At 29.3% G+C, this 27,824-nt stretch overlaps 1 protein-coding gene across 1 annotated transcript in view; it reads left to right on the top strand.

The window, feature by feature from the left end:
- LOC107445025 (glutamate receptor ionotropic, NMDA 2B) overlaps window positions 1-27,824 on the top strand; it is a 236,863-nt gene that overhangs the window by 87,107 nt on the left and 121,932 nt on the right. Inside the window, exon 3 of the mRNA XM_043047036.2 lies at window positions 14,302-15,755. Within this exon, the coding sequence (XP_042902970.2) occupies window positions 15,225-15,755 (531 nt within the window). The 5' untranslated portion in view covers window positions 14,302-15,224. The remainder of the gene's footprint in view (window positions 1-14,301; window positions 15,756-27,824) is intronic.

Below are 27,824 nucleotides of genomic sequence, written 5' to 3'. Positions count from 1 at the left end.
GGTTTTTTTAATCTTCTATTGACGAGTGTTATTAATTACTTTCCTAAATAATTACTCAAATTACTTGAAATAGAGTTTAACTGGGAACAATAGTGATCAACAGTGCTCTAAACAACTAACGATAGGAATGTTTTAAGTACAAAGACTGCACTATTACTCTTTAGGCCATTTCGTAGCAGGCGCAGAGTTAGTTTTGTTAGTAATAAGGATCTAGCTAAATTGTGTATGCGTTTCGTATTCTCGTTTCTCATTTATTCACTTTCTCTTATTAACTTCAACATTTATCTGCTCTAGTATTTCGTTTTCAAAATCGAGAAAAATACGGTACTTTTCTGGAACATTTAGATATTCTGAAAAAATGTTCGTATCAAATTAGCAGCATAAGATACCGGCACTTTGGATGCATCATCCGTAAAATCAATTTTTATCTTAAAATATTATACAGTGGTTTTTACTGTAATATTTATTTAAGTAGCGAGATTCTATGGTATTACGATAATTACTACTGTAAAAATTACGGTACATCAGATATTTTTGTTACGTAACCTGATCCGGTAAAAATGGATGTTACGATAAAAAAAAAAACCGCATTCTGAGTTCTTGTACTGTTTACCGTAATTTGATATTGAAGTTTTTCAGTTTGGTTGTTTTTAAAATGACTTCTATTTAATTTTGTACTGATGATCTTTGAAAAAGAGAAAATACTTTAATGCATTTTCCAAAGAACAATACTTTTTTTAAAAGCTGTTTTGATTAAAAAATATTAATTCAACGCAATGCTAGGTAAATTATTTAGACAAATGTATCAGATATTAAAATATGAAAAATATAAATAATCCAGGTGTGGAACAGGTATATCATTGAATTCAAAATATTCAACATAATAACGATTGAATTGCCCCTAGTTTTGCAAGTTAGTTTTCTTATAGGAAACTACTTTGAGAAGATTTAGGTCAAACTTACGATGTGTAGGGGAAGTTGGACAAAACAAGATACCATTATTGTTTTTATTTACTGCGGAAAATCTGTTAAAGAGAGCCACACATTATTTTTTTATATAGCAACAACACTTGAAGCACAGAAAAAACATATTTTAAACTAATTCTAATGACTGTGAAATAGAAAAAAAATCATTTTCCAAACTCTTACATATCCCGTTTTAGCATACCTGGGTAGGACAAAACGGTATAGGGTTTACAATGTTTAATTTTTTATGTAAAACTAACTAAAAAACATAATTAACTGACAGCAAACTGTAAAGCAAAATTTCTAAAAATTTTATTTATGGGATTTTATTGATGCTAATATTTTTATATGGACAGTTGCTTTATAATTAAGTACACAAAAATTATGATGCTACATATGTTTTTAAAGATTTTATGAGTTTTCAAACATGAACGCTTATTCCATAATTTTTACTGTCGAGATGCGTCTCGTGCCCTTAAGAGGGAATTTCTTAGCAGTCCTTTCTTCAATTCTCTTGGTTCATTCTTGTAGTTTAATCATTCTTTCTTTTTCTTAAATTTATAATTCACTTTTGTATGTAGGTGATGTTATTACTACAGTTTCCTTCTTTCTCTTATCAGCCACTTTTTCTGGGAGCGGTCCTTTTACTTGAGGTAGAGGTAGAACACACTTTGGAAGGATGGAAAAGGGTAACTTAGGTTGATAACAAGAGAGTAATAATCCTAAAACTGCACACATCAGTCACATCAGTCTGCTCACATCAGTCTGGTGTTCAACGCCTTGAGGTTCTTGGTGATTAGTGGTGACAAACAATGCAAAATGGTGATCTGGGAAGACGTCAGGATTGTAAGGACTTATACCAGTTTTGCTAAACCCTTTAATGGTAGTTTCTGCAACGGCTGCTCATGAGTAGGCTGCGTTGGACAGTTTTTAAACCTCACAAATTGTAACGCACCTACCTGGATGGTTGAACAGCCACTTTCGAACTTCTTGTTCATAATACGTGCTCAGAGGAGCCACGAAACTGACATCCAGGGTCTGAAGGCTATGAGTTGTATCTGGGAGGAAAGTAAGGATTATTGAATTATTTTCTCTTACCAAATATACAAGTTCCAAACTTTTTGTGTGACTGTTGTGTCCATCAAGCAGCAACAGCACTGGCTTCTTACACTGGCTTACTGGCTTCTTCACCGCTGGCAATGGTCGTGTTCTAGAGTTGGAAAATTCTACAAACTTTTAAAACAAAACAATGAAGATCTTCTTAGTGATCCAGCCAGTCTTTTGATACACTTCAAATGATCCTGGGAAAGCATCATCCATGAGTCTTGGGTTTTCCTTCACTTGAGGAAATACAAACATAGGAGGGACGAATACCCCAGCTGCACTGATGCATGTTTCAACTGTAACCAAAACTCCTCATTCGGATGAAGACAAGCTACGCACTTGCATTTTGCCTCGTAGACTCAACACTTTTGAAGGCTTGTTTGGCACTGTTAGAATTCCTGTTTCATCAAAATTATAAATATCTTTTGGAGTGATCTTATGTTTACTTAATAGAGAATTCAAAGGTTCACAAAACTGCTTAACTGCTGTGCGATTAAGCTCTTTTGCTCGGGCCATACTCTTGGGTTCAGGATTTGGGAGGCTAAGTTCTTTATGTCTGCCAAGAAATGATTACAACCAACACTTTCCAGGGTCAATGTATTTGTACAAGCCTTTTTTACCTTTCTTTCAATATAGTAATAATAATATAGTAGAAGTTTTAGGCCAACAAAAAATAGGTGGATAAAACGGGACATAAAAGAACTCTACCCCGTTTTATCCAACTCATAAGTGTCCCGTTTTGTCAAACTCAGACACTTTTCAAAACAAACATGGCTGTTGCATAAACGTGAAAGAAAAATTAGATTGACTAGACATGAAAATACTCGTTAATAAATGCCTCATCAAATGTAATACTCACCGGAGTTGTAATCCCATATATATAGGCTGTACAATGGGAAAAACAACGCACGTAAATGTAAAAAATGGCAAAGAAAATGGAGTAAAAAAGTTCTGAGACCTACGACTTTCTATCAACTAGTGATCTCGAGACGGGACGCACTGAGAATGATATAATCGCACTCAAATAACAAGTTTCTGTCGTCGTCCGCTAGATAGCTGCAATAGTCTGGTCCCTAGGCGACGTATCCCGTTTTGTCCGACTATTCCGTTTTATCCAACTCTATCTTACACTAAATTTTACGCGGAAAAATATGTTACCTAGTTTAAAGAAAATATTATTTCCATATGAGAGTATGTTAATGCTGAATATATTTCTAGAGAGAATCGGAAAAAGTGCAAAAAACAATGGGAGTACTGATAAGGTGTTGTATAAAAAATGCTCTCAAGAGTACTTTTTAAAATTAATTTTTCTATTGCATTTTCATCCATTATAAACTAATTAACAATTTCTGATTTCATTACAGTAGAAATTGTTTTAATTCCATAGCTATTTTAAATAGTGTCTGTGTTTAAATTAAGAAAAATAACTGCTTTCTAAATTTAAAAAAAGAAACTAATAGTACGGAAACTTTAAACTCTATGAATTGATTAAATTATTAATCTTGATCCAATTGTTACTTGGCACATTTTTATTTATTTTTTTATAATGATGCAGTTACTCAAACAAACTTTTTTAAAAAAAAAGTTTCATAACGTTTTAATATTTTTTTCACTTTCAGAACTTAAGCTCCCAAGTAATTTATAACTTTTGAAGCCCTGAAAAAAAACAGCCATAAGATCTGTAGGGAAATTTAATGAAAATTTATAGCAGGAAACGTAAAGTACAAAACACGTATTTCAAAATACACCATATGCCAAAATTAATTTTCTTTCTACTTTTTAGGCATATCATGCTCCCAAAACAGGTCATAAAAACGGAAAAAGGAATTTTTAAGAGAAGAATAAAAGAAAGTGAAAACAGAATAAATTGAAATCAACTCTCTAAGCGTACCTCTTCTAATTTAGACTGATGAAAAGTTCGAAATTTATACTTATTCGAGTCGGGATGCATTTTTCTTTCTATTTGTTTCACAAAGTGCTTTGGTAGTTTTATTTCACTTGCTGAAACTTTTCTTGCTTTTTCTAACTAGATTCTAGTTTATTCGCATGATATTAACGAGAGAGAGAAGATTTCAGACTGAATTATTTCTGAAGCAATGAATATTCTTGAACTTTTCTTTATTTTTTTAAAACTGCCTTTGGCTTGAAATATATTTGTTAGAATAAAAGAAACACTTTTGAAAATGAACCTTTTGTCTCTTTTAAAATTACCTCATTATTTTACAAATTGGTTTCTTAATTGCAGAAAAATAGTCTTTGCTAACGATGCAGTTTTAAAAATATAATGTTTTGTAAGTTAGGAATTTTTCTCATTATGGTATGCTAGTTAAAAATGTACCTTTATTTTTAAAAACATGACTTGGAAATTATAACAAGAAAACTTCGTTTGTTTAATCAAATTTATTAATCAGCATCATTCGGTTTAAATGAGTTAGTAATTTTGCAAAATTGATTGATCGAGAAAGCCTGGTTAGCAGGGCTCTGGGTTCACGTTTGTGGGAACGGGAGTACGAATCCAGCCAGCCAAAGACTCCCCGTGAAGTAAATGTGGATGTATGGATGGGCCCACCCAATAAATGACTGTGACGTATAGGTGTGGCAGAAGTCAAATTCCTAGTCGTATATGATGCTATTGGAAAACAAGAGCAATCACACCCTCAGTGCCTTAATGGCTTTCCTAATTTAGATAAAGGCCTATTTTGTCTAGAAAAACTTTTTCAGTTTTTTCAATTTTTAAAAAAAGTTAACTACTCATAGGTAAATGTATTAAGGGAACATGCTTTATGAAAATGAAACTTGAAATGAGCTTGCGATGCACGTTATGGCCTACGAAATTTTAATACGAATACATTTTTAACACATAAGTGCAATAAATTTTTGTTACTTTTGAACCAAAACTCGGCCACTTACGTTCTAATTATGTAAATGAGCTATTAATATAAACGTTATAAAAATGAAGCTCGAAACCAGGAGGGATAAAATGTTATCTGTTATAATCTATAGAGTTGCAATAAAACTACATTTTCCAACATTATTGAGCATTATTCGATTATTTTAATAAGCACACGAAAAGAAATTCTCATAAAACTATCTTATTGTATGGTAATAATATTTCTGGTAAAAAAATCTATAATATAACCAAAATAATCGGTATTTAAATTATTAATTTTCTCAATTAAAGTTTCTTCAATTAAAGTTCTTATTACAACACATATTTTTCATAATGTTTTTTTTATTTTAAATTAAACAGATTTTAAATTTAATTAAAAGAGTTATGAAACTGTGCAAATTATGTGTTAAGTTAGGATTGTTAGGATAAGGTTAGAAATCTTATTGCATGATTTTACGTTACATATGTTGATAAAACTTAAATATATTCTTAGAAAATGGATAAAATAAATCCTTCCCTGGCATAGTTCTATAGTCTAGTACACTCTTCTTATGCTATCCACTTTTACATTTCCCGATGCTGATATTTTTTTATTTTATACTTTTTTTTTCTTAAGTTAAGTTCCATAGCTAAGTCTAGCTTCCTAACACTCATGTTACTATTTTTAGGTAAAGGGATTTTGCCTGAATAATAATGTGTTGCGTATAAGTCAGGTATTTCTTTCTGTCTTGAACCAACTAGAATTGGTAAGCCTTTTAAAGGGAAATTGAAGGTCTGAAGAGTTTTTTCAGATTTTTCCACGGGAGATCGCTTAGACTACTTCAACAGATTAAAGATTGGGAAATATTGGAGATTTTTTGGACTTAAACCAACTGGTTTTCGTTTGACCTAGTTTTAACCTGTTAAAGATATCCAACTCCGAACCATCTTTAACAGGTTAAACTTTTTCATTCGACATTAAGAAATCCTATACAACCGAAATATACAACCAATCGACATCATAATAAACATCGTTGCATTGACTACCTTCAGTTTTCTTTTATAATTACAACTGTCTTACAGAATTTAAATGATATTCAGTGGCCAGAAAGTTTTCCAATCGACAGTAAGATATCATATGCAATTATAAATATATACAACCAATAATATATACAACAAATAATATATATGCAACTAATAATATATTCAACCAATAATATATACCACCAATAATATATACAACCAATAATATATACAACCAATACTATCTACAACCAATAATATATACAACCAATCAACATCATAATAAACATTATTGTATTTACTACCTTCATTTTTATTTTAGAATTACAAGTGTCTTACAGAATTTAAATGATATTCAGCAGCGAGAAAGTTTTCCGATCGACATTACGATATCATATGCAACTAATAATATATACAATCAATAATATTTACTACAAATAATATATACAACCAATAATATATACAACCAATAAGATATACAACCAATATTATATTCTATCAATAATATATACAACAAATAATATATACAGCCAATAATATATACAACCAATAATATATACAACCAATAATATGTACAACCAATAATATATACAACCAATCGACATCATAATGAACATCATTGCATTTACTACCTTCATTTTTCTTTTAGAATTACAAGTGTCTTACAAAATTTAAATGATATTCAGCGACGGGAAAATTTTCCAATCGACATTAAGATATCATATACAACCAAGATAAACAACCAATAGACTTCGTAATATATATCATTGCATTAACTGCATCCATTATTCTTTTAGAATTACAACTGTCTTACTTACAGAATTTTAACTATATTCAGCAGCCAGAAACTTTTCCTATCGATTACTCATTCTTTCATGACAAGACAATACGCAAATCTTGGAACAAATCCAAAAGAGGGAAGCAATTAATGAGAAATTCTTATGTCACTTTTAATTGATACGGACTAAAATAACCCTGGAGACTGGTTTTGAACTTACAAAACAATTTAGTTTTAATTTTTTGGGACATAATTTATGCCATCACTCTTCTTAGTAAGTTCTTAAAAACTTAATGAACATGAATGAGCAGTTACAGATTTTTCTACGTAATCTTGCGTTTAATATCCACCTGAATGGGATCAAGTGTCAAAAATTAAGCGTCTTAGATCATAACATCAGATGTTATAGAACATGGGTTGGCTCTAGGTCAACGCGAAAATAGATAAGCTAATGGCACCACAGGAATTTACCCCAGAAACTTTCCGTACCGATTGTGCTACTTGGGTGATTTAAACTTATTATTGTAATTTATATTGTATTTTTAGTGCAATTTTGTCTATTTTAGGAAGAGAAATATAATATAGTTCATTTGCACAGAATATTCCTTTTTATACTCTAAAATGCAATAAATTAACGTGTGTAACTTACACTATATAGTTATGCTTCAAAATAATGTTGCCAAAATTAAAAGCCTAAGCGGGCACACAAATATACAAAACATAAAAGAGCATGGGGAAGCTAACGAGTCCCGACACACAACGGGAACAAGCAAATAATACGGTTGTATTTTAGAGAAGGATCGCTGTTAAACTTACCTTTGAAACTATTGTAATCCATATTGTATTTTAAGTGCATTTTTGTCCATTTTAGGAAGAAAAATGTAATATTGGTCATTTGCGCCGAATATTCCTTTTTATACTCTAAAATGCAATAAATTAACATGTGTAACGTACACTTTTTCTTTCTTTCCTCCAAGCCCTGAGCATGTACCTAGGTTATGAAAACCCTTAACCATATAGTCCAGGCCTTGGCAAGTGTAACGTACACTATATAAATATGCTTCAAAATAATTAGGCCAAAATTAAAAGCCTAAGCGGGCATACAAATATACGAAACACAAAAGAGCACGGGGACGCTAACGCAGTCCCGACACACAACGGGAACAAGTAAATAATACGGTTGTATTTTAGAGAAGGATTGCTATTAAACTTACCTTTGAAGCTATTGTAATGCATATTGTATTTTTAGTGCATTTTTGTCCATTTCAGGAAGAAGAATGTAATATAGGTCATTTGCGCCGAATATTCCTTTTTATACTCTAAAATGTAATAAATTAACATGTGTAACGTACATTATATAAATATGCTTCAAAATAATTAGGCCAAAATTAAAAGCCTAAGCGGGCATACAAATATACGAAACACACAAAAGCATGGGGATGCTAACGCAATCCCGACACACAACGGGAACAAGATAATAATACTGTTGTATTTTAGAGATGGATTGCTATTCTAAGCAGTATCAATACAAAGCGTTAGTCTAAACATATCTTTTAAGCACTTTGAACTACTCTTGTAGCAGTATCATTCGTAAATATGTACTTTGTGCAGAAATATAGTGTAAATGAAAAAATGTATAATGATATTTTTTATTTTTCTTACACATAAGCAATGATTTGCACCCAATCTAGTTACTCCAAATATCATTTAATACACCGCGTTTTTTCATGTATGTTTTGAATTGCTATTCCATTTCAGTCATGTGGGCTAAGATAGCCTGGTTGGCAGGGTGCTAGAATCGCTTTCGTGAGAACGGGAGTTTTAATCCAGCTGGGCTAAGACTCCCCAAAATAGTCCGAAAAAGTATAGTAAACGGTGACTGCTGCACGTTAAATCTGTTGAGTAAAAAAGTCATCCCATAACAAATTATACCTCTGGGGTACTGAATCGTAGATTGATCGCTTTCTTATTCAGGTCAAAATTATGATCTGTGGATGAATGAATGAGTCTGCCCATAAACGGATTTGAAGTATGGGGGTGGCAGAAGTCGAACTCTTGTCCATAAATGGAGCCATTGGAAAACGGGAACAATCTCGTCCCCTTGCCTTAATGGCCTGTAACAACAACAACAACATTTCAGCCATTTGACTTTGTATATTTTCTTGTACATTCTTATCATGTAAAATACACAACATATGAAAATATATCATATCTTGTATTTGTACCATCATAGTGTTTATGAAATATTTGGGAGAAATAACTCATCTGGTTTCCTAAGTGGCTCAGAAATCTCCAAATTTTGGCAACGTGCTACAAATAAAAATTTAAAACAAAATGATGTTTAAAGGATTTAAGGTTTTAATCACTTCATTTTCAGTTTGTATGTTCACTTTCAATAAGAGTTTTTCGTAAAACAATCCATGTAATTTTTTCCAACTACATAAAACACAGATCTTGGTCAAAATAACTTAGAAATACGAAAATAGAAAGATATTAAAAATAACAAATAAAGAAAGACACTATTAGTTTGGATATTTTTAGAACAAAACAAGTGACAAATCGAATTAACAAAAAAAAATCCCCTTCCTTATAAACCACTTTTTCCGAAACCCATCTATTCCCTTTACAAAAAAGAAAATACACGTTTAACAATTTTCAAATGCGTTGTTTTATTTTTTTTAATGGTCAGCACTTGGAACTATTGTCCATTGGCCACAGAAAGTGCCAGAACTGCTAACTCTCTTTTCGTTACCCAGTGGGCACCTGCGGCCAAGCCACGACTGTGGAGCAACGTTGCCCACGTCACACTACCACAACCCGTTTATAGGGCGGGTCACATTCAAACACAAAGGAGAAAGGACATAGAACACATATAGAGAGAAAGAAACGTCCATGCCCTTCCCGGGATTCGAACCCAGAACCTTTCTGATGCAGCGACAGTTCCCTGCCCCCTACACAGGCCGGTCGGCCAATTTTCAAATGTTTACAGCAACACTCGATTATATAGAATTTAATAAAATATATATAATAACATTAAACAGAAACCCCCAAAAATTGTTGGAAAAAATCACTATTTTGTAATATAAATCCGTCTGTTATTTAAAAAAAATAGATTATTGCAAATGATATTAGAAAAAAATAGTAAATTTAGACATTGTGGTGTCAACTACTTTACATCAAATTGTTGCTCCACTGAGTGTTCTTCTGCACCAGAGGTGTTCTCTCACACTATTTGAAATAAAAGCCATCATTTTTACATTCAGTAGCAATAAAATTTATAATTATAGCAAAAAAGAAGATGCACATAAGCATCAATAAATGTATCATTGCGATGCAACATAAAGTAAAAATTATTCATTAAGAATAGAATTAAATCACGCATTTAGAATTAAATCATTCATTCAGAAAATTCATTCATTTGCATTAATTTTCAAATCAAAATGAATTTGTAAATGAAACATGAGAGCAGCACAGAGATAACATAATATTACACTACTAAAAACATGTGTAAATTATTTTAACGGGGATATTTTGTTTTGGTTGATGTATATTATAGCGGGAATATTTACTAAAATAAGCCAACTTGTATTAAAATGTAAACAATCTTTAGAGGATATTCAAATCCTTTGGCATTATTTTGGCATGAGCCTTAAAAAAGTGTTTCTTTACACAATTTTTTGTTTTTCGTCAACACCATATTTGGATCGATATTACATGAAAGATTTCACACCATTACATCACAAGATATACTGATGTAATTGTTATTACATCACAGTAATTTAACATCACAGGTTTTAAAGTAAACGATTTACAGGAATAGATCATTAAAAAGTTTATATTTTATATGATTTACTAGTAATAGAATTTACTAGTAATCATGTAAATATTATTTTGCTATAAAAGATTTTTAACTACTTAAATTATGATAAAAAGAGCAACTATTTTTAAAACTGAATGAAGTTAAACTATATTCCGTATCCAGATATTTTCTAACAAAATATGAAATGTATAAATCTATAAATTCCATACTGAAGTTTAGTTCTCTCTTATACATACTTTCACAATGTAAAATAGTTCATAAAATACATTATAGGAAAAACATCACCATTAACTTCACAACTTCTATGGCAAGCTATATTAAATATATTTCTTCCATCAACATAACTTCACATTCAACAACAAACTTCCTCTTCATGCGCTTCTGTATAAAAAATCGATGACCGCAATTCTTCTGCAAAGTATGTAGATTAAGGAAGTAAGTGGATCATTAAGGTCGTAACTCGAGAAGGATCGACAACCCATAATTGTCCGATATTAAGTTCTTCCAAGCTTCCCATATCATTTTGATCTTTAACAGCCCTAGCTTAATTGTCTGCTCTCAAAAACAGCTCTTTCAACTTTTTTTTTACTCAAAACGTTTAATATTTAGCATATAAATCGATTTTGAACAGCGACCTAAAATTTAAAACTATTCTTTAGCTGTAATAGAATTTGTAAACGTCCACTATAAACCCTTTATCATCTAAATTCAAAAAAATATTCGGTTAAAATTATTTAGCTCGCGCATTCCATGGAAAATATACCCTTTCTATATTAATATTTTTATAATTTTTTTTCATTTGCAGAACTTGAAATAAATAACCTGACTCATATTAGCTTTAAAAAACTAAATTGAGTTATGAAGTATTCTCAAAAATTTATCTTCTTACATACAGAATTTTTTTTTAATGTTCTTCAAATTTTGGGTTTGCCAGTAGATAGGATCATAACAATATGAAATACAGCTATGCAATATGCATAATTTATTTTCACTGCAACGCTTTCTACAGCTAAATATGTCATGATATCTATTGGAATTCCAACTAAATAAGCGAGTTTATGTGCCAAACACGAACAAGATATCGCTGAAAATTGCAGATAATATTTTCTAGTTTTATTTTCGATATTTGTCTTCCAAATCTTTCATTCAATAGTAGACGATGTTATAAAATAAAACGATCCATTACCTATTGTTATTGAAGTACTATCTACTGAGAAATATTTTTATCCTTGAATATTATATATTATTTAAAGGAATTCCAAACTCATAACCTTGATTATGCACGCTTTAAAAATTGATACGTTAATGTAATTTTTAAATATAAAATTTTATTCAAAAATATTTATCTTACTCTTAAATTTCATATTCGCTAGTTGATGTCGTAACAGTAACATAAATGTTAATTTCCCGATATTTTGATCACATTTTCTGGCTAAGATTTGGGCACATTGTCCCGTCAAAAAAATTTTACCGTTATGAAAGCAAAGTTAAATATTTTCCGTTCTTTAGTTACTATTTATCCAAGATAATCTTCTAATTATCTTAGACGAAGAAACAGTTAATCCCTAGGGTTAGGTACTTCGATTATTTATTCGCATAAGCATTTCAAATGCATGTTGAAATAAAATGTTTAATTTAAAGATATCCCTTCATTATCGAAGAATAAGACGATAGTTATGATCAATATTATTTTAAGAGGGAAATTTTTTAATCATTTCGATATAATATCTAATGTTATATTGGCATTTTTTTTCAGCAGCAGTCGGTTAAAGGAATTGACTTGCACACAGTACAACCACTCAATTGCGCATGAGCAATTTTTGCGATGATTTTTATTTACGTTTCACAAAGGAAAATGACATATTTATCAGGGATACTTTACTAAAAAGCATTTCCACACTTAAAAGACAAGATTATGGGAATAAGTTCGAAGGTTATGTAAGATAAATTAATTGTAAAATATGTTATCTTTTACTTGAGAAACCCAAGATATGTTTTTCAATTTTTTTTTCAAAAGTACTATACACGGAAGGAAGACAAGTTTTGCAAATGCATATATAAATATATAATACAATCACATTTACATATGAACAGAAAATTTATAGTATAGGCACTTGATAACAGAAGTCAGGCATTCTATCTTCGGCGAAATATTGTTTATGTTTTATTCATGACTCTGGTGATCAACTATGAAGTTAATGAAACTTGACAAAAGTATTCTTTTACTTTTTTTTCTTTTTAAAAAAAATATTTAAGTTTCAGAAGCTCAAATGTGAAAATCCAATAAAGGCTACGCTATATTTTATTTTTAATATAAAAAGCATTGATTGAATTATATAAATTTGCAACTCCTTATAAATAATATTTATAAAAAATACCAATTAAGGAAACTATTAACAGCATAAATGGACCTTAGGCTCAATACGATTTTATTCAAATAAGCTAGCTAATCCACTCAAGAAATTGTTTGTGACCTTTCATTCCCCCTAATTTTAAGTTAAAAGGACCTAATTTACGTAAATATAGCATACATTGAAGACGATTTTAAAAGAAGAAATACATGAATTAAGTTGTATGGCTTTTCATGTGTCTCAAAAAAGGATTATTATATAAAGATTATGATGCATTTAAAATATTATGATCAATTTGAATTTGTGACATCATGCAAATGGTTGTTTTTTTAACATTACTAGCTGTCATTTAGCATTACTGTCACTGTAAGATAAATTTAGTGGCTGTAACCGTAGAGGAGGTTTGACTACTGTATTTTTTTTTACTTTCTAAAATTTTTTTTAACTCAATGAGCATCGGATTGCAGCATTGCATCAGTCAGAATCGAAAGTCAGTTTTCTGCAAGTTAATTCTATGAGAAAATGTGTAAAGCAATTTTTATAACGAAAAGCTTATTTGTTTATATTTTTTGCATTTTCAGGTATTTTTGTGCCTTTTTCATTAAGCTTATGTTAAAAAAAAACTTGAATTATTGGTCTATTATCATTAACGTCTTAGATTAATGCACTAAATGAGAGTTTATTTAAACTTTACTTTTATTTCCTATTTTACGGATTTTTTTAAATATCTTTAAAAAAAATACCTACAGACATATGACTGTACGTATTTTCTGTACTTCATACGCTGCAAAAATTTCTCGACCAGATTAATATGGTTAAGAACAAATTAATATACTTATTATATAGTTTTTACAGGTTTATGGACACTGTTTTAAAATTTTAAAAAATTTGGTATTGTCAATTCTTTTGGTTTAGGCAAATTTTAGTATGGATTTTATATTTGAAATTTCAATTTAAATCAGGATTTCAAAAACAATTTCCATTGTAGTATTTTCATGTTCGGGAATGTTTTCTCTTGGTGTTTACAAAGTCTTGTAACAAACAACAAAATTTATCTAAATAAATATTTAAGTATATATTTTATATTATTATTACATTTCGATGGATTTGATTTTTTTCGCCTTGCATGCATTTTTGCGTTATGAATCAATAAATTTTCGAAACAAAATGACGTGAAATTTTATGGGAATATTGCTTAAAAAAACCTAATAGTTGCAAAAAAAATGAAAATTAAATAATAACCACCAATAAAATAGTAAAATCTGTTTATCATTTTTTTTTTAATCTGTCTTTTTTGTGATTGAAATTTTATTCTTTTTATATATATCAATAAATTTAGATATACTTTTATGCATTTTATATTCTTAACATGTGTTCTTTTTTATTACAGAGAACATATGAAGCAAAAGACACTTCACACAAAGTTAATGATAATATATATATGAAAAAGCAAAAACACCAATTAAAACAATGATGATTGAAAACAAGTAAACCAAGTTGTTATTAAAGAAAGTTAAAGAAATGTTTTCGATTCCAGTACACAGCCATCATAAATTCTTTGCTTCAAAAATTTGTGATTTTTATTTTGAAAACGGTTCTTTTGGATTCGGAGAATAATAGCTTTTTTCTTATATTGTTTAATTAAAGAAAATTTAAATTCATATAACTGAGTTTTACTGATAATAATAATTAGAAGAAAGAAACATTCTTTTAAAAAATACGCAAGCAAATGTGTGATGAAATTTGAATAATTAGGCGAAAGTAATAAGAAATGACAGAGCTGAAATGTACGCATACGTCAAGAACAATTTTTTAGACTGATGCTTTTTGTATTGATAAATACTCCATGGTAGAAAAGTATTTTCTTATGATTGTTAAATATTGCATTATAATTTGTAAAGATTTACACGAGGAACCACAGAAGCAACCATAAAACTATAAACTCTAATTTTAAGCCCAAATAGCCCAGAAGATTCTATAAGAAGCGTTAATGTTGATGAATTACGATGCAGTAGCTATTGGTTAAATGTATATAGCATCAAACAGCAACTCATTATTTTTGGTAAATGATTTTTAGTGAGACTCTGGTGTTATTCATTTGAAAGAAAAGTTTATCTGTGTTTGATTTTTAAGAACAATGTTATCACATATATCGCAATAATCTCTTTCCAGTTCAGTGAACTCTGACCCTTCATGGCAGCTAATTGCTAACGAATATATATCTCAGTGTAATCAATACATTAATGTCATCTCAACACAATTGCTGACAAATATAAATTTTTGTGTGTTATCTTGTCTCTTCAATAATTTACCATGAATGGAGAAACGCTATTTCATCAATGTTCTCAAGTGTTACATAGAGTTAGTTTTAAATATAAATTGAAAACAATGCTTTTTGTGATTATACTTCTGGCAATTTGTCCTTATTCTGAAAACAGAAGAACTCATGAATGGAAACTTAGCAATTCTAAAATATCAGAAGTCCACTTAGGAGCTATTTTACCAAAGACATCCCTCACAACTTTTCAGAGAATGTATTTCAAAAGAATGCTGGATGCCACAAAGAACTTGAATGAAAACAAGTACTACAACTTCAACTTCACTAAGCATTCCAGAATAGCTCAAGGTCCTTGGCTAATGATGCCACTGTCGGCGAGTCCGCTTGAAATTCTTACAACTCTTTGTAGTGTTCTTCTGGAGCAGAACGTTATAACGATAATTTATTTAACGAACTCGGAGGTTTATGGCCTGAATGCGGCTTCTGTTCAGTATCTACTTCAACTCACAGGATATTTAGGGATTCCTGTCATTTCTTGGAATGTAGACAATGTGGGACTGGAAAAAGTAAGTTAATTGCAATTCGATCTCAATCTTGAAATGATCTTTCTCAAATTTGACTGACAAATATTAACTTTAGGAAACTTGCTCGTCAAAGAAAAAGAAAAATCGATACCGTCGTTCTAAAATAGACATTTTTAAAAGCAATTTGAGGAAATTCTGTTTGGTTGTAAAAGTGATAGTAAAAATACTTCGTAAAAATATATCTATTTGCTGTTTCTTTTCCTTATAGACATGAAAGTTCAAAAATTACCGAAACTATGCTTATATATTTAAACATACTTTAACTAAACTTTTTAAGACAGTGAAAATAAATGCGTATTGCTTAAAGAAAGATATTTTGGGGTGTTATTTGCTTGCAAGTATTAAGTTTCGTCAACCAATTCGGATAAAAAAAACCGACTTTTTCATCTGGACTTACACACTGTTCTTAGAACACACTTGATTTTAGATAAAAATCGAAGTTCAAATCATAAGCAGTGTCTTTCAGATATGCTAAATTGAACTGTGAGCAAAAAAATAATAATAAACGAATAATTATGATTAACTTTTTATCCAATGATCATCTTCACGTTCTAATAATTCTCCTTAATGGTTCGAGTGCTTGATCTCAAATATGCTAACTAGCGCAGAAGATAGTTTAAGTTACGAAATCACATACAAAAACGTACTTTCTCTATCAAAAAAAAACCTTCTCTTTTTTATGAAGGATTTGGATTTTGTATCCTAAAAATATAGGGGGTATCCGCAATCTGGAAAAAAGACTGCATTTTAAAATTCGATTCTCCGGAGCTATTTAACTGATTACTCTCAAATGTTTCAATCATTTTGCCGTGTAAAATTATATTCTTTAAAATAATGTAAAAATTGTATATCATGCAATTCATAATTTTTCAAATAGCATTAAATAAAATAATAAATATTTAATAAATTATTTTATTTGCATGGCGTTATCTTTGGATAAACGAATTTTATAAATATATGCAAAATTCTTTCAGTCAACTTAAAAAATTGTTCAGACATGGTGAAATACAGAAAAAGAAAAATTAGCATTTAGGGGTCTAAACTTTGGACCACTCGCCTTACCAAACTATTGGAATTATTTTTCCCAGGCTATCCCCTATATTTTTGCTATCCACTATCATTATTATATTATCCTATTACAGCTATCACTTATTATTATTATATAAGATCAAAAGTTATGTATCCTTTTGTCAGTGGTCCGCTTATTCATTGTTTTTTTTCCTTTTGCACACTGTACATAAATTGATAAAGACAATATTTTCAATATTTCAATCTAAAATAACATAAAAAAGCATTGAAATTACTCTATCAAGTAAATTCAGAAAAAATTCTCTGATTTTTAAGAAAAAAATATTAATCAAAGTTAATACAGTGAATATATACATTACCATGATTTGAATCATTATAATAAATGAACTAATCTGTTTTTTACATTTTTCATACAAAATAAGTTAAATGTTATGATTTAAATATACACCTAACAAAGAGTTTAAGCTCAATGCATAGTTCAAGATACAACTTAAAATGTAAAGCACAGAAATTATTAAGCTGCTCAGTAAAAAGATAGTCAACATTGTCATAAAATCTTTTATGCTATATATTTGAAATAAATTTTCAGTAGTTATAAAGTGAACTCGCTTTAAATTTAAGACGAAACCCGGTGTAACATCACCTATTATAACGTGTAATTCATAAAAGAAAGGCTTAGTTGACAAGTACGGTTTTATGAAGTGTCAAACTTTCGCCATTTTGACATAAAATACTGGGTTAAAATATAAAACTTTTGTTAAAGTCGTTCATAAATCAAGCGCCAGTTACAACATTATAATTGCCCTTTACGGCGGCTTACTGTCACCAACCTTCGTTTAGAAAGAAACTGATGATCCCACTTAAGTATATGCTATTAATAAAAATGGTATGTAACACGATTTTGTTGTTCGCTTTCACCTTATTTTCCAGAAACGAGAACATTATTTGTAAAATGAGTGTTAAGTTTTTTTTTAGTTTTATCTTGTACACCTTGATATGCATTAAATAGCAATGGTATTGTTTGCTATGCTGCATTTCCTTGCGGAAGGTTTATCCTCTTCAAATAAATGCACTGTACAAAATTCCGAATCAAACTACGGTATAAAATACCGGCACTTTGGATGTAATTCGTAAAATCTGTTTTCATCCTATAATATTACATCGTAGTTTTTACAGTAATGTTTATTTAATTAGAGTGATTCAGTGATTTTCGGTAACTTTATTTGTAAAAATCAGAATTTTTGAGCCCTAACATGTTCCGGGAGAAATGCATATTACATTAGGAAGTACTCACCGATCTCAATACCGGTACGTTTTACCGTAATTTGATCCGGACTTTTTTACAGGGTACCAAATTCACATTCCCATGGTGTCAATTCCTTCATTTATTAATTTTTTACAAATTTTTCTCATGTATACACTTTAATACACAATGAAAACCTATAATATTGCCTGATATTATGCTTTTTCTTACCGAAGATTTTCTTCTAATAAATACGGGATTCACGCCTCTATTTTAACCAGGAGAAATGCCTTCCCCCCTTACCCCTTTGTTTACTTTCATGTTTGCAGTTAGTACTTATTGAATATTTATAGATTCTAATATTTTAGGATATTCTAGTTTTTCCTTAAAATTTATGTCGTCAGTAGACGAAGGCAAAATCAATGACTCCATGGTGACTAGGAGATGTGCTTTTTTTCTTATTTCTTTTTCTCTCGTGTATAAACATTTTAAATCCATAATATTGCTTGATACTCTGTTTTTTTCTAAGGAAGGTTCTTCTACTTCAAATAATTGCGAGATTCTCAGCTCTTCTGACACCAGTGGAATATTCCCTTTCACCTCTTTTTTTCTGCCGTGTATGCACTTTGATTAACACTGGAAATCTGATCGTTTAACACACTTTTCTACTCCCTCCCCCGAAAAAGTGGCTTAAAAACAACTCAATGTTTTAAAGAACACGCATGATGTTTCAAAGACGTTTCATCCTTTTTCCTCCTTCTCAAGCGTAAAATGACTACATTTTTCAAATACGGATTACTATACTATCTACTACAGAGTTTTCTTATACAATTACATTATTTATTTACTTTGCTTATTTGGATGTGGAAAATTGTTAATTTTAAAATCCAATTTATAAAGTGTGTTAATTGTCTATTTACGAACGTATGGTTCGATTAAAGAACGTATGATTCAATTAGCAAATTGTTATTCTATATCCCATAATTGCATATAACACTAAGTCCCATACATACCTACTAAGTCCCAAACAAGTCTACTACCATACTAAGTCCCCCCCATAATTGCCCAACTTGCGCATAATTTTGCTTATTTGGATGTGGAAGATTATTAATTTCAAAATCCAATTTATAAAGTGTGTTAATTGTCAATTTACGAATATAAGTTTCTATTAAAAAACGCATGATTCAATTAGTTATTCAATTAGTATTGTCATTCTATATTCCTACCTATAAATTTAAATGTGTTAATCCAATTGTTCACTGAGATTCTAATTGTTTTTAATTGCTATTCTATTCTATTTTAAACTGTTAATCTAATTCGATACAAGGACATTTAGGTCAATTATTATTATTCTATATTCCTAACTTTTAAATTTATATTTATCTCAATAATAAATAAATCAATTTGCAAATAAAGTAGCAAAACTGCATAAAAAAACTAAAATGCATTAAATAAAAGACAAATCCAGAAGTATTTGCTGTGTAAAAGCTTTTGGATAAAATTACGGGCATCGTGCAGCATCGGTAAAACAAATTTTATAGTGAAATTCATTTTATACTGTAATTTTAAAGCATTGTTTATTTAATTACAGAGGTCTACTTTGTAATCCTCCCATCATCACTTCACTCCCACATCACTTTATTCCCACAATCACTTTAATAAATAATAACGATGTGATTTTACAGTAAATATCACCGTAAAAATAATAATTTATTTATTTAATTACAGTAATTTTGAAGATGTTACAGTAAATATTATTTTAAAAATATTAATTTATTTATTTAATTACTCTGATTTGATTTTACTGTAAATGCTATTAAGAAGTTGTGGCGCGTTAGATTTTTTGTTCCGTATAACTTTACGATAAAAATTGAAAAAACACACTGAGTACCGTAAATTTGAAAGCGAAATTTGCGAAAGTTTTTTTAACGAAGCTTGATGCGGAATTTTTAACTATGTAGTTCTATGATAAAAATGCAACGACTGTATTAAAAAAAACTCAAAATGAGGAGAAAATGGTGTGAATACTACAAGAAATAAACCAAAGAGGAATGGTAACAAGATTGGAACGAAGTAATGTCATTTCTAAGTAAGAATAAGGAGAATATGTGGTAGAATGAGAAAGAAAACTTTATACCAACTCGGAAAAGAAATTTAAAAAAATAAGAAAATTCCTTACGATTAGAACAATACCTTTGTATTCTTATCCGTTGTTCTACTTAATTTTATGCGGCAGCACAAAAATAACATATGTTCTTTGAGTTAAAATATTTTATTCTTTACATGAAAAATCAGAAGAAGAAAATGAGAATATCCTTAAAATAACCTAAATATTAACTGCAATTGACTATGGCTTTCTATCTTACACTGCAAAAATTAACCGAACAAATTATTGCAAAAAGTACCGGCACTCTCCTGAGGGCCGGCACTCACTCAAAAGTGTCTGTACTTTTTACCGTAAAATCCATTTTACCGAAACATGTTACGGAACGTAATTTTTCAGTTTATCTGATTTATCGTAATTTTTATAATAATAAGTACTGTAAAATCATTGAATCACTCAAATCAAATGTGTATTACTGTAAAAATAGCAGTACAATAATTTAAGGGGAAAATGGATTGTACGGGTAATGCAACTAAAGTGCACAACGATATTTAATTCATTTTTTTCTCTTTTTTTTTCAGCGTAACTCGTTTACATTTGAAAGAAAATATTTTGTTAAGTTTGACTATCGTTATATAAATCTGACAATAAACTCAATTCAGCGGTTAGAATCTAAGAATTATTTGGAATTGCCTAGATTTCCAAGTCCGGTAATATCATTGTACGCAGGTATGGGCACTTATCCATTATGAACTGGCAGTTAAACTCATTTGAAGTCGGTTTTTATTCATGCATATATTGTGATTTCATGATTACTAATAATTATTGTCAGAAACGGTTTGAAATGGGCCCAGATTCAGCTGTCATTTCGTGTCTAACTTTCTGACCTACCTATTTGATCACTAAATTAGTAAATTATCATAAAGCAGCCATTTCCCCAGTTCTATTTAAATGCTATTATCTACAATAATTATAAGATAACATTGAATTTAACATATTTTAAATAAAAGAATATGTGATTGAAGCTCTTTCAAATGCGCTTGAACAGTGAGTTTATAATAGGGAAGTACAATTAGCGACACGTAAACTGATACTTCCCATAATTCAGAAATACTTTCTTTAAAAATTATTAGAAACTTTTTTTTCAAACTTTACCAGCCATTTTAGATAACAAGATAATTTACACGAAAATTTACTAAATGCAAGCTAGAATATGTTACATCAAACTATATGGTGTAATCTGGTCGATTATGAAACGAAACGTATGGACTTGACTATCTAATAATTTAAAAGAAATTGGAAAAGGAAAACAAATGCAAAATTTTTTTTCAGTCGATTAATTCTCTGGTTGCACAAAAAATATCATAAACTACTTTCAAATATACACTGTTAGAAATTTCTCGGAGAAAATGTTTAGTAACAATTTATTTAATTGCTATTTTACCATATTCCAACAAAATAGTAAAATAACCTTAAATAAGATGGTATTAAAACTGTTAACTATTAGAAAAACCGTTTATTACTGCTTTCACCTAATATGGCCAACCAGAATTCTGTAGCATCAACTAAACCCACCTTATGAAGCCACATAGTTCTTTGCAAATGGATACATATTACAGCCGACAGTGCTAAACACAATGACCAACAGAACGGGGTTCGATTCCTAGCGTTGACATCACAGTATTCCCTCCATTCTCTTCAACACCTGAAGAGTTTCCAGTGTCATGTACTCCCCAATTTGTGACCCTTTGACTGTTAGAATACAATGCTCTTATTCACGCACAAAAGACAGCACCATAAATTTGCTTTATTATCCTCATTGAATAAATATATTTCGCTTTTAATGTTTTATGCTAATTGTCAATCGTCAAAAAACCGTACACTTCTTTGTTCATTGGTTTTTTTACCGTACCAGTTGTAAACGATTTCAAAACCTTAAATGAAAAAAAATGTTCTTAACCATAAACTTTGAGATTAATTGGATGGTTAGAGAGCTGTCAGTTATTTTAACATAATTTTAGCATAAAAATTATAATAGTGTAAGTGTAATAATTATACAAATCAAAATAAAACTTATAGTTCGACAGTCAGTTTTGCCTTTACATCATTTTCTAGAATGAATAAAATTACATATTCTAATAAAATTATAATTACTTAAAAACTCATTTCAATTAAAATTATTTATTTTAATAACTATTGGTTATAATAAGATAATTTTTAACTGTCACTTTATTTAACTGTTATAGCCGAAAGAAAAAAAGATTGATTATAATTTTAGATTATAGAAACATTGATATAGATTATAGAAAAAAGATATATGTCAAATAAATAAAAGAATACAAAAGCTAGATTAAAATATAAGTTAAATTCGAAATTCAAATTAAATGATTATCAGCAATTTCAATGTAATGTATTTTCCGAAATCTAACCATCGACTCAGGAATAAAACCATCTATTTAAATAGAATTATAAGAACATGAATCATTTACTAGAATTATAACCACACCCGATTCCATGAAAGAAAATTTAATTTGAATTTAAAAATTTTAGATTTTATCAAATTATTAAAGTAACAGTTACTTTAAAATAAAATTTAACTAGTGAGTGATGACATTCTAAGCCATACTTTGTAGACTGAATAAAATCTTTTAATTATATTTGCAGATTTATAACAAACAAAAACTTTAAATGAGGTGATAGTTTTTTAACGAAATAATTGAAGATTATAACAGGTCAGTCTTAATTGTATTATTCCATTCGATCATTAGGAAAAAATGTAGATTAATTTCAATTGAACGAAGAAAAATAAGGGTTAATTTGAAATATAAGTTAAATTTAAGATAAAAATTTAAATAGTCAGCAATCCTGGAATGAAAAAATTAATCATTATTAATTGAATTACAAACTAAGTCGAAGTGTAAATAACAAGAACTTTAAATAAAGTGATAGTTATTTAGCAAAATAATTGTAGATTATAACAGGTAAGTCTTAATTATATTATTCCATTCGATCGTTAGAAAAAAAAATGTAGATTTATTTCAAATGAATGAAGGAAAATAAAAGTTAATTTGAATATACGTTAAATTTAGGATAAAAACTTAAATAGTCAGCAATCCTGAAGTGTAAAAATTAATCGCTATTAATTGAATTACAAACTAAATAAAAATAAAAATAATTGAACGAAATTTTTGTAGATTATAGTATGTAGTTTTTTATTTATAGCTTTCCTATTAGCTATTAAAAGTTTAAAAATTTGTTTCAAAAGAATAAAGAAAGTGAAAGTTATCAGACAGGATGCAGGCTGGCTGAAAGGCAGAAAACGTCAACTTGAAACAGAACTTTTGAACCTTATTGTTTGCAGAATAAAAGTTCCGAAAAAGGTTCTAATCGATGAAATATATTTTATTTATTCTTTTCTATACTTTTTGAAAAGTTCGAGAGTGTTTTACGGTCGAAAAAGGAACAAAAAAAGAAAAGGCTTCCTCTTCTTGAAGTTCATCCGAATAAGAAAAAGAATAGAACACTTTTTTGCAAGAACATTCTTTTGTAACATTCCTTTAGATAAGCGGTTTCTAGTACAGTTCCACTGATAATAGTGAAATAAATCACTTCAATGCTAAAAGGATTGGATATAAAAAATATATTTGGGCTGAAGCACTTTAGATAAAATCTTTTTGGATTTGGTAATTATTTTCATCTTGCTAGATTAGACAACTATCATTAGAGGGATGCTGATTTATAGCAATTATTGGGAAATAATAAACATACCATGGAACTAAAACATTCATTAAACTATTTTCAATTCTTTATTGTGGCTTATAAAATTATATCATGTTTAATGGTATTTGTTTTATTAATTTTCCTAACAATGCGATGCATATTTTTACCATAAATAAATAAGTAAAATTAACAATCAAATAAAGAACCTAAACAGTAAGGCATTTATTGGTATTTCCACTAGTTTTCGAAAATAAATGTTGTACGTTTATTTTAACAAAGCAATATATAGTTGTTTGTAAGTACAATATTCTTTTTAAAAAATCGTAGGCAGTAAACTATGAAATATTGCAAAAAGTTTTATCTTTCGTACATGGAAATGTTGATTTGAAAACCTTCATAATTTTTCTAATTTTAATGTAATAGTGAGTTGTGTTTATCTCTTACAGATAAAGTAGATTATACATAACAATGAATCCGAGTGAGTAAATCCATTTCAAAATTCAACTACCAGGTTCCTCAAAACTAACCGAGAATTTAAAAATAAATAAAAGAAAAGTGAAAACGGATAGAGTTATACGGGTTGCAACATATTCTGGTGAGGCGATTATACTATTCATTATCTTCGAGTATTAAAATTGCTTAGAAAATTCGTCAACAGAAATCCCATTTCGGCAACAACGAGGAGCAATTTTAGGATAAAATGACTGACACCCATGTAATATTTTAATGGGAGTATTATTAATATCGTTTTATAGTTAACTCATATAGAATCACCATCTCAGGAGATCACATGAGTTTATATGAGGTTTCCAGGTTCAAATCCCAATGATTCAAATTCTGATTTAAACTCTCATCGACCACAGTGCTGACATAAATATCTCCAGGTAGTCGGATCATGGGTCTGTGAGCGATTTTCGTAATTTTTCTCTCCGGGCAAAGTGATTGTGAATTAGTTAAATTAAAAAGTCTTAAGCAAATCTGTTCTAAATTTTGATTCCAGTTTTTCCTTGTCTTTTAGAATGGGTTCATTTCAGGAATACAGAGTAGAACATCGCTAGTCGCTCGCCCAAGAAGGGTCGGAAAAATATAAAGATAATAAATTTGTACGATTTAAGGCTGAAGACATAAACATTTCGAAATAAAGGAGCAATCTTGTATAAAATTGGATGAAAATTATACTTGTTAAGCCTTTCTGTCTTCATCCATTTTTACTTGATTTCCTTTTCCAATTACCAGTCATTTTGGGAACACCAGGTATGTTAATTGCGCTACAGTTTAGTATTTTTAACTCCATTTACTAATTTTAACCCTAAATGTTCTTCGTAATTAATAATTACTATATATTTGAATTAGAAAAGAATCCTAATAGATGTGTAACAGGATATAATTGCTGCGGCACTTATTTTAAACCAATGACTCAAACAAAAATAAAAATAATTCGCACCACCCACAAATCCGAGAGATAGAAAGCGACGAAGACTTCCACGCAGGTAAAAGTGTTAAGTACTTCTGTTATTTGATTCAGTTAAAGGTGACATTAAAATCCCTTTCAATTGAAAGAAGCTCATCGAATTGGCTGGAACTAGAGAAGCACAGCAAAAGGTAGAAATTAATTGAGTTATTCTTACTCTTAGAAACTGAACACTAATTTTTAGTGATTCAGTAAATTTCGAGCCTTTTCGATGTTTTTGAAAAATATTTTGTAATGAAACCTTATGAATTTTTATTGGAACGGGAAGTCTCATATATTTGACAAGAACGCCTTTCACTCGTTTGTCATCTTAATGCTATTTCGGCATATAATGCTACTAACTCCTTGCACCATTTGGCAGAATGATCAGGAGGATAGTTTGTACTATTGGCATGCATGTTTTCCTGGTTACGACTGAGTAATTATTTAATCACTTTCCTTCTATTCTATAAAGAATTTTTCTAATTGGTTAAATGAAGTCTTTGATGGAATACGTATCTTTTAAAACCATTTCCAAGTCAGAATTTTTTTTCAGAAATGTACAAAAAATATTTATAGTTTTATTTGTAATACTAATGTCGATTCTGAAATAGTGTAAACTGGCTGGAAAGAAAAATTAAGGTACATATTTTGCACAGTATTTTGTTTTAGTACTTTGCATATGTGGTACATAACATTAGTACAGAAAAATTGGTATTTTCTTTTATTCATTCATTTCAATTCTGGATACCAATTTCTTAAAAGGACCTGATAGAGCTATAGTTATTTTTGAGTACAAAAACGAACTCGAAGCAGTTTTAAACAATGCGTCAAAAATTCATTTGTTTCGTTTTTTAGAATCATTTGAGAAGACCTCAAGTTAGTTTTGATAAATTCCATGTGACAGACGTGACATGCGACAACTTTTTTGCCAATTTTTTAGATTAAACATAAATATACTTCAACAAATATTGCAGTGTAGCAAATTAGATACTTTCCAATCAGAAATAATGCAAAAATTTGTCCTGGGTGAGAAACACTTTGGTTCATAAGATAAAAAGATGTTGCGACAGACATGTCAAAATATGACATAATTTTTGAGTGACGTAACAATATGACCAAATGCTTTATTATGGTGTAAAATTTAGTATAAAAAAACAAAAAAAAAACAGGAAAATGTATTAAAAAGACATGAAATAATAAAAATTATAAAATTTAAGTACTTTTTAAAAAATTTACTAGCGTGACAAGCAAGACTCGTGTAAAACTTTAAACTGTATTTGGTTTTTGTTATACTACATCTAAAAACTACTACAAAAGACTACATCTAAAAAATTTTTATTATGCAGAAAAGGCAACAAACTGTATATGTTCAAAACAAACATAAAAAGATGCAATAATTAAAACTTGTTATATATATAAATATTTTTAAAATACGGGGCTGTAGTAGCTTTTGGCTGGTTCTTTTTTTCAAAAAACATGCAAGAAGACATGCCATTAAATTAAATTCTATTAACTTCTTTTTTGAAAATTTGCATTAAATACTTGATATGGAATTGCCAATTTTCTATTTTTGTATACGAACCATGAAATGTTTTATTTTCGTTAGAAAAACACTTACTATCTACTTCAAAATAACTTCTCTTTGAAATTAAAATATATGATCTTCATAGCATTTGTTTTAAATGTAGTTCTAAAGTTAATAGGATGCATACTTTCTAAAGTTAAATCAGTTGCATCTTTTGCATTTGGATGATTTTGGAATCGCATTCCATTCATCTGCGTGTTTAGAGTGAAATGTATATATATATATATATATATATATATATTTGTATNCCTAGAGTGAAGCTACCCTCCATAAAATGCACCATTCTTGTTTCCATAGCACCAGATAGCTTCTGACTTTGTAGCAGGAGGAGTTCTTAGCTTAGACAAACTATATCCATCTGTTATGTTCTCGAAATATCCACTTGTTTTTCACTTCTGATGGTACATACTCCCAAGTTTGAAAAATTTGCTTGAAATTGAAATAAGATGATACTATAACAAGGTTTAATGTTTAAATTAAGCATTTACCTAATCATATAGGAATTGTTGCTGTCCCAATAAAAAAACTAGATTAATATTCTACAAATTCTCAAAGTTCAACAAATTCTTTCTACAATTCCTCAAAACTAAATATGAGTCATAATAATTCTGACAACTACGACGAATAGGACAGGAATATCAAATTTAAACCTTATTTTCATTTTGTCAATTATATTTATTTCTTTAATTAACAGTTAACTTTGTTGCAGAAAAAGAAGAAATGAAGCTAAAAAGTATTTCATCAATAAGAAATTCGTAAACATTAAAAAGAGACATGACAGCTCTTGCGACAGACATGACACTGCATTAATATTAAATATCTACTGTTACCACAAAAATATATTTTTTATCAAATCTTTAAGTAATTTTTAAACATATTATGAAATATTGTTTCAATGAAAAACGAATAAAAAAATA

The sequence above is a fragment of the Parasteatoda tepidariorum genome, chromosome 9 (genome assembly GCF_043381705.1).
Source record: "Parasteatoda tepidariorum isolate YZ-2023 chromosome 9, CAS_Ptep_4.0, whole genome shotgun sequence".
Taxonomy (NCBI): Eukaryota; Metazoa; Arthropoda; class Arachnida; order Araneae; family Theridiidae; genus Parasteatoda; species Parasteatoda tepidariorum.
The sequence above is the reverse complement of the archived record's forward strand: the minus strand, read 5'-3'. Positions and strand labels throughout refer to the sequence as shown.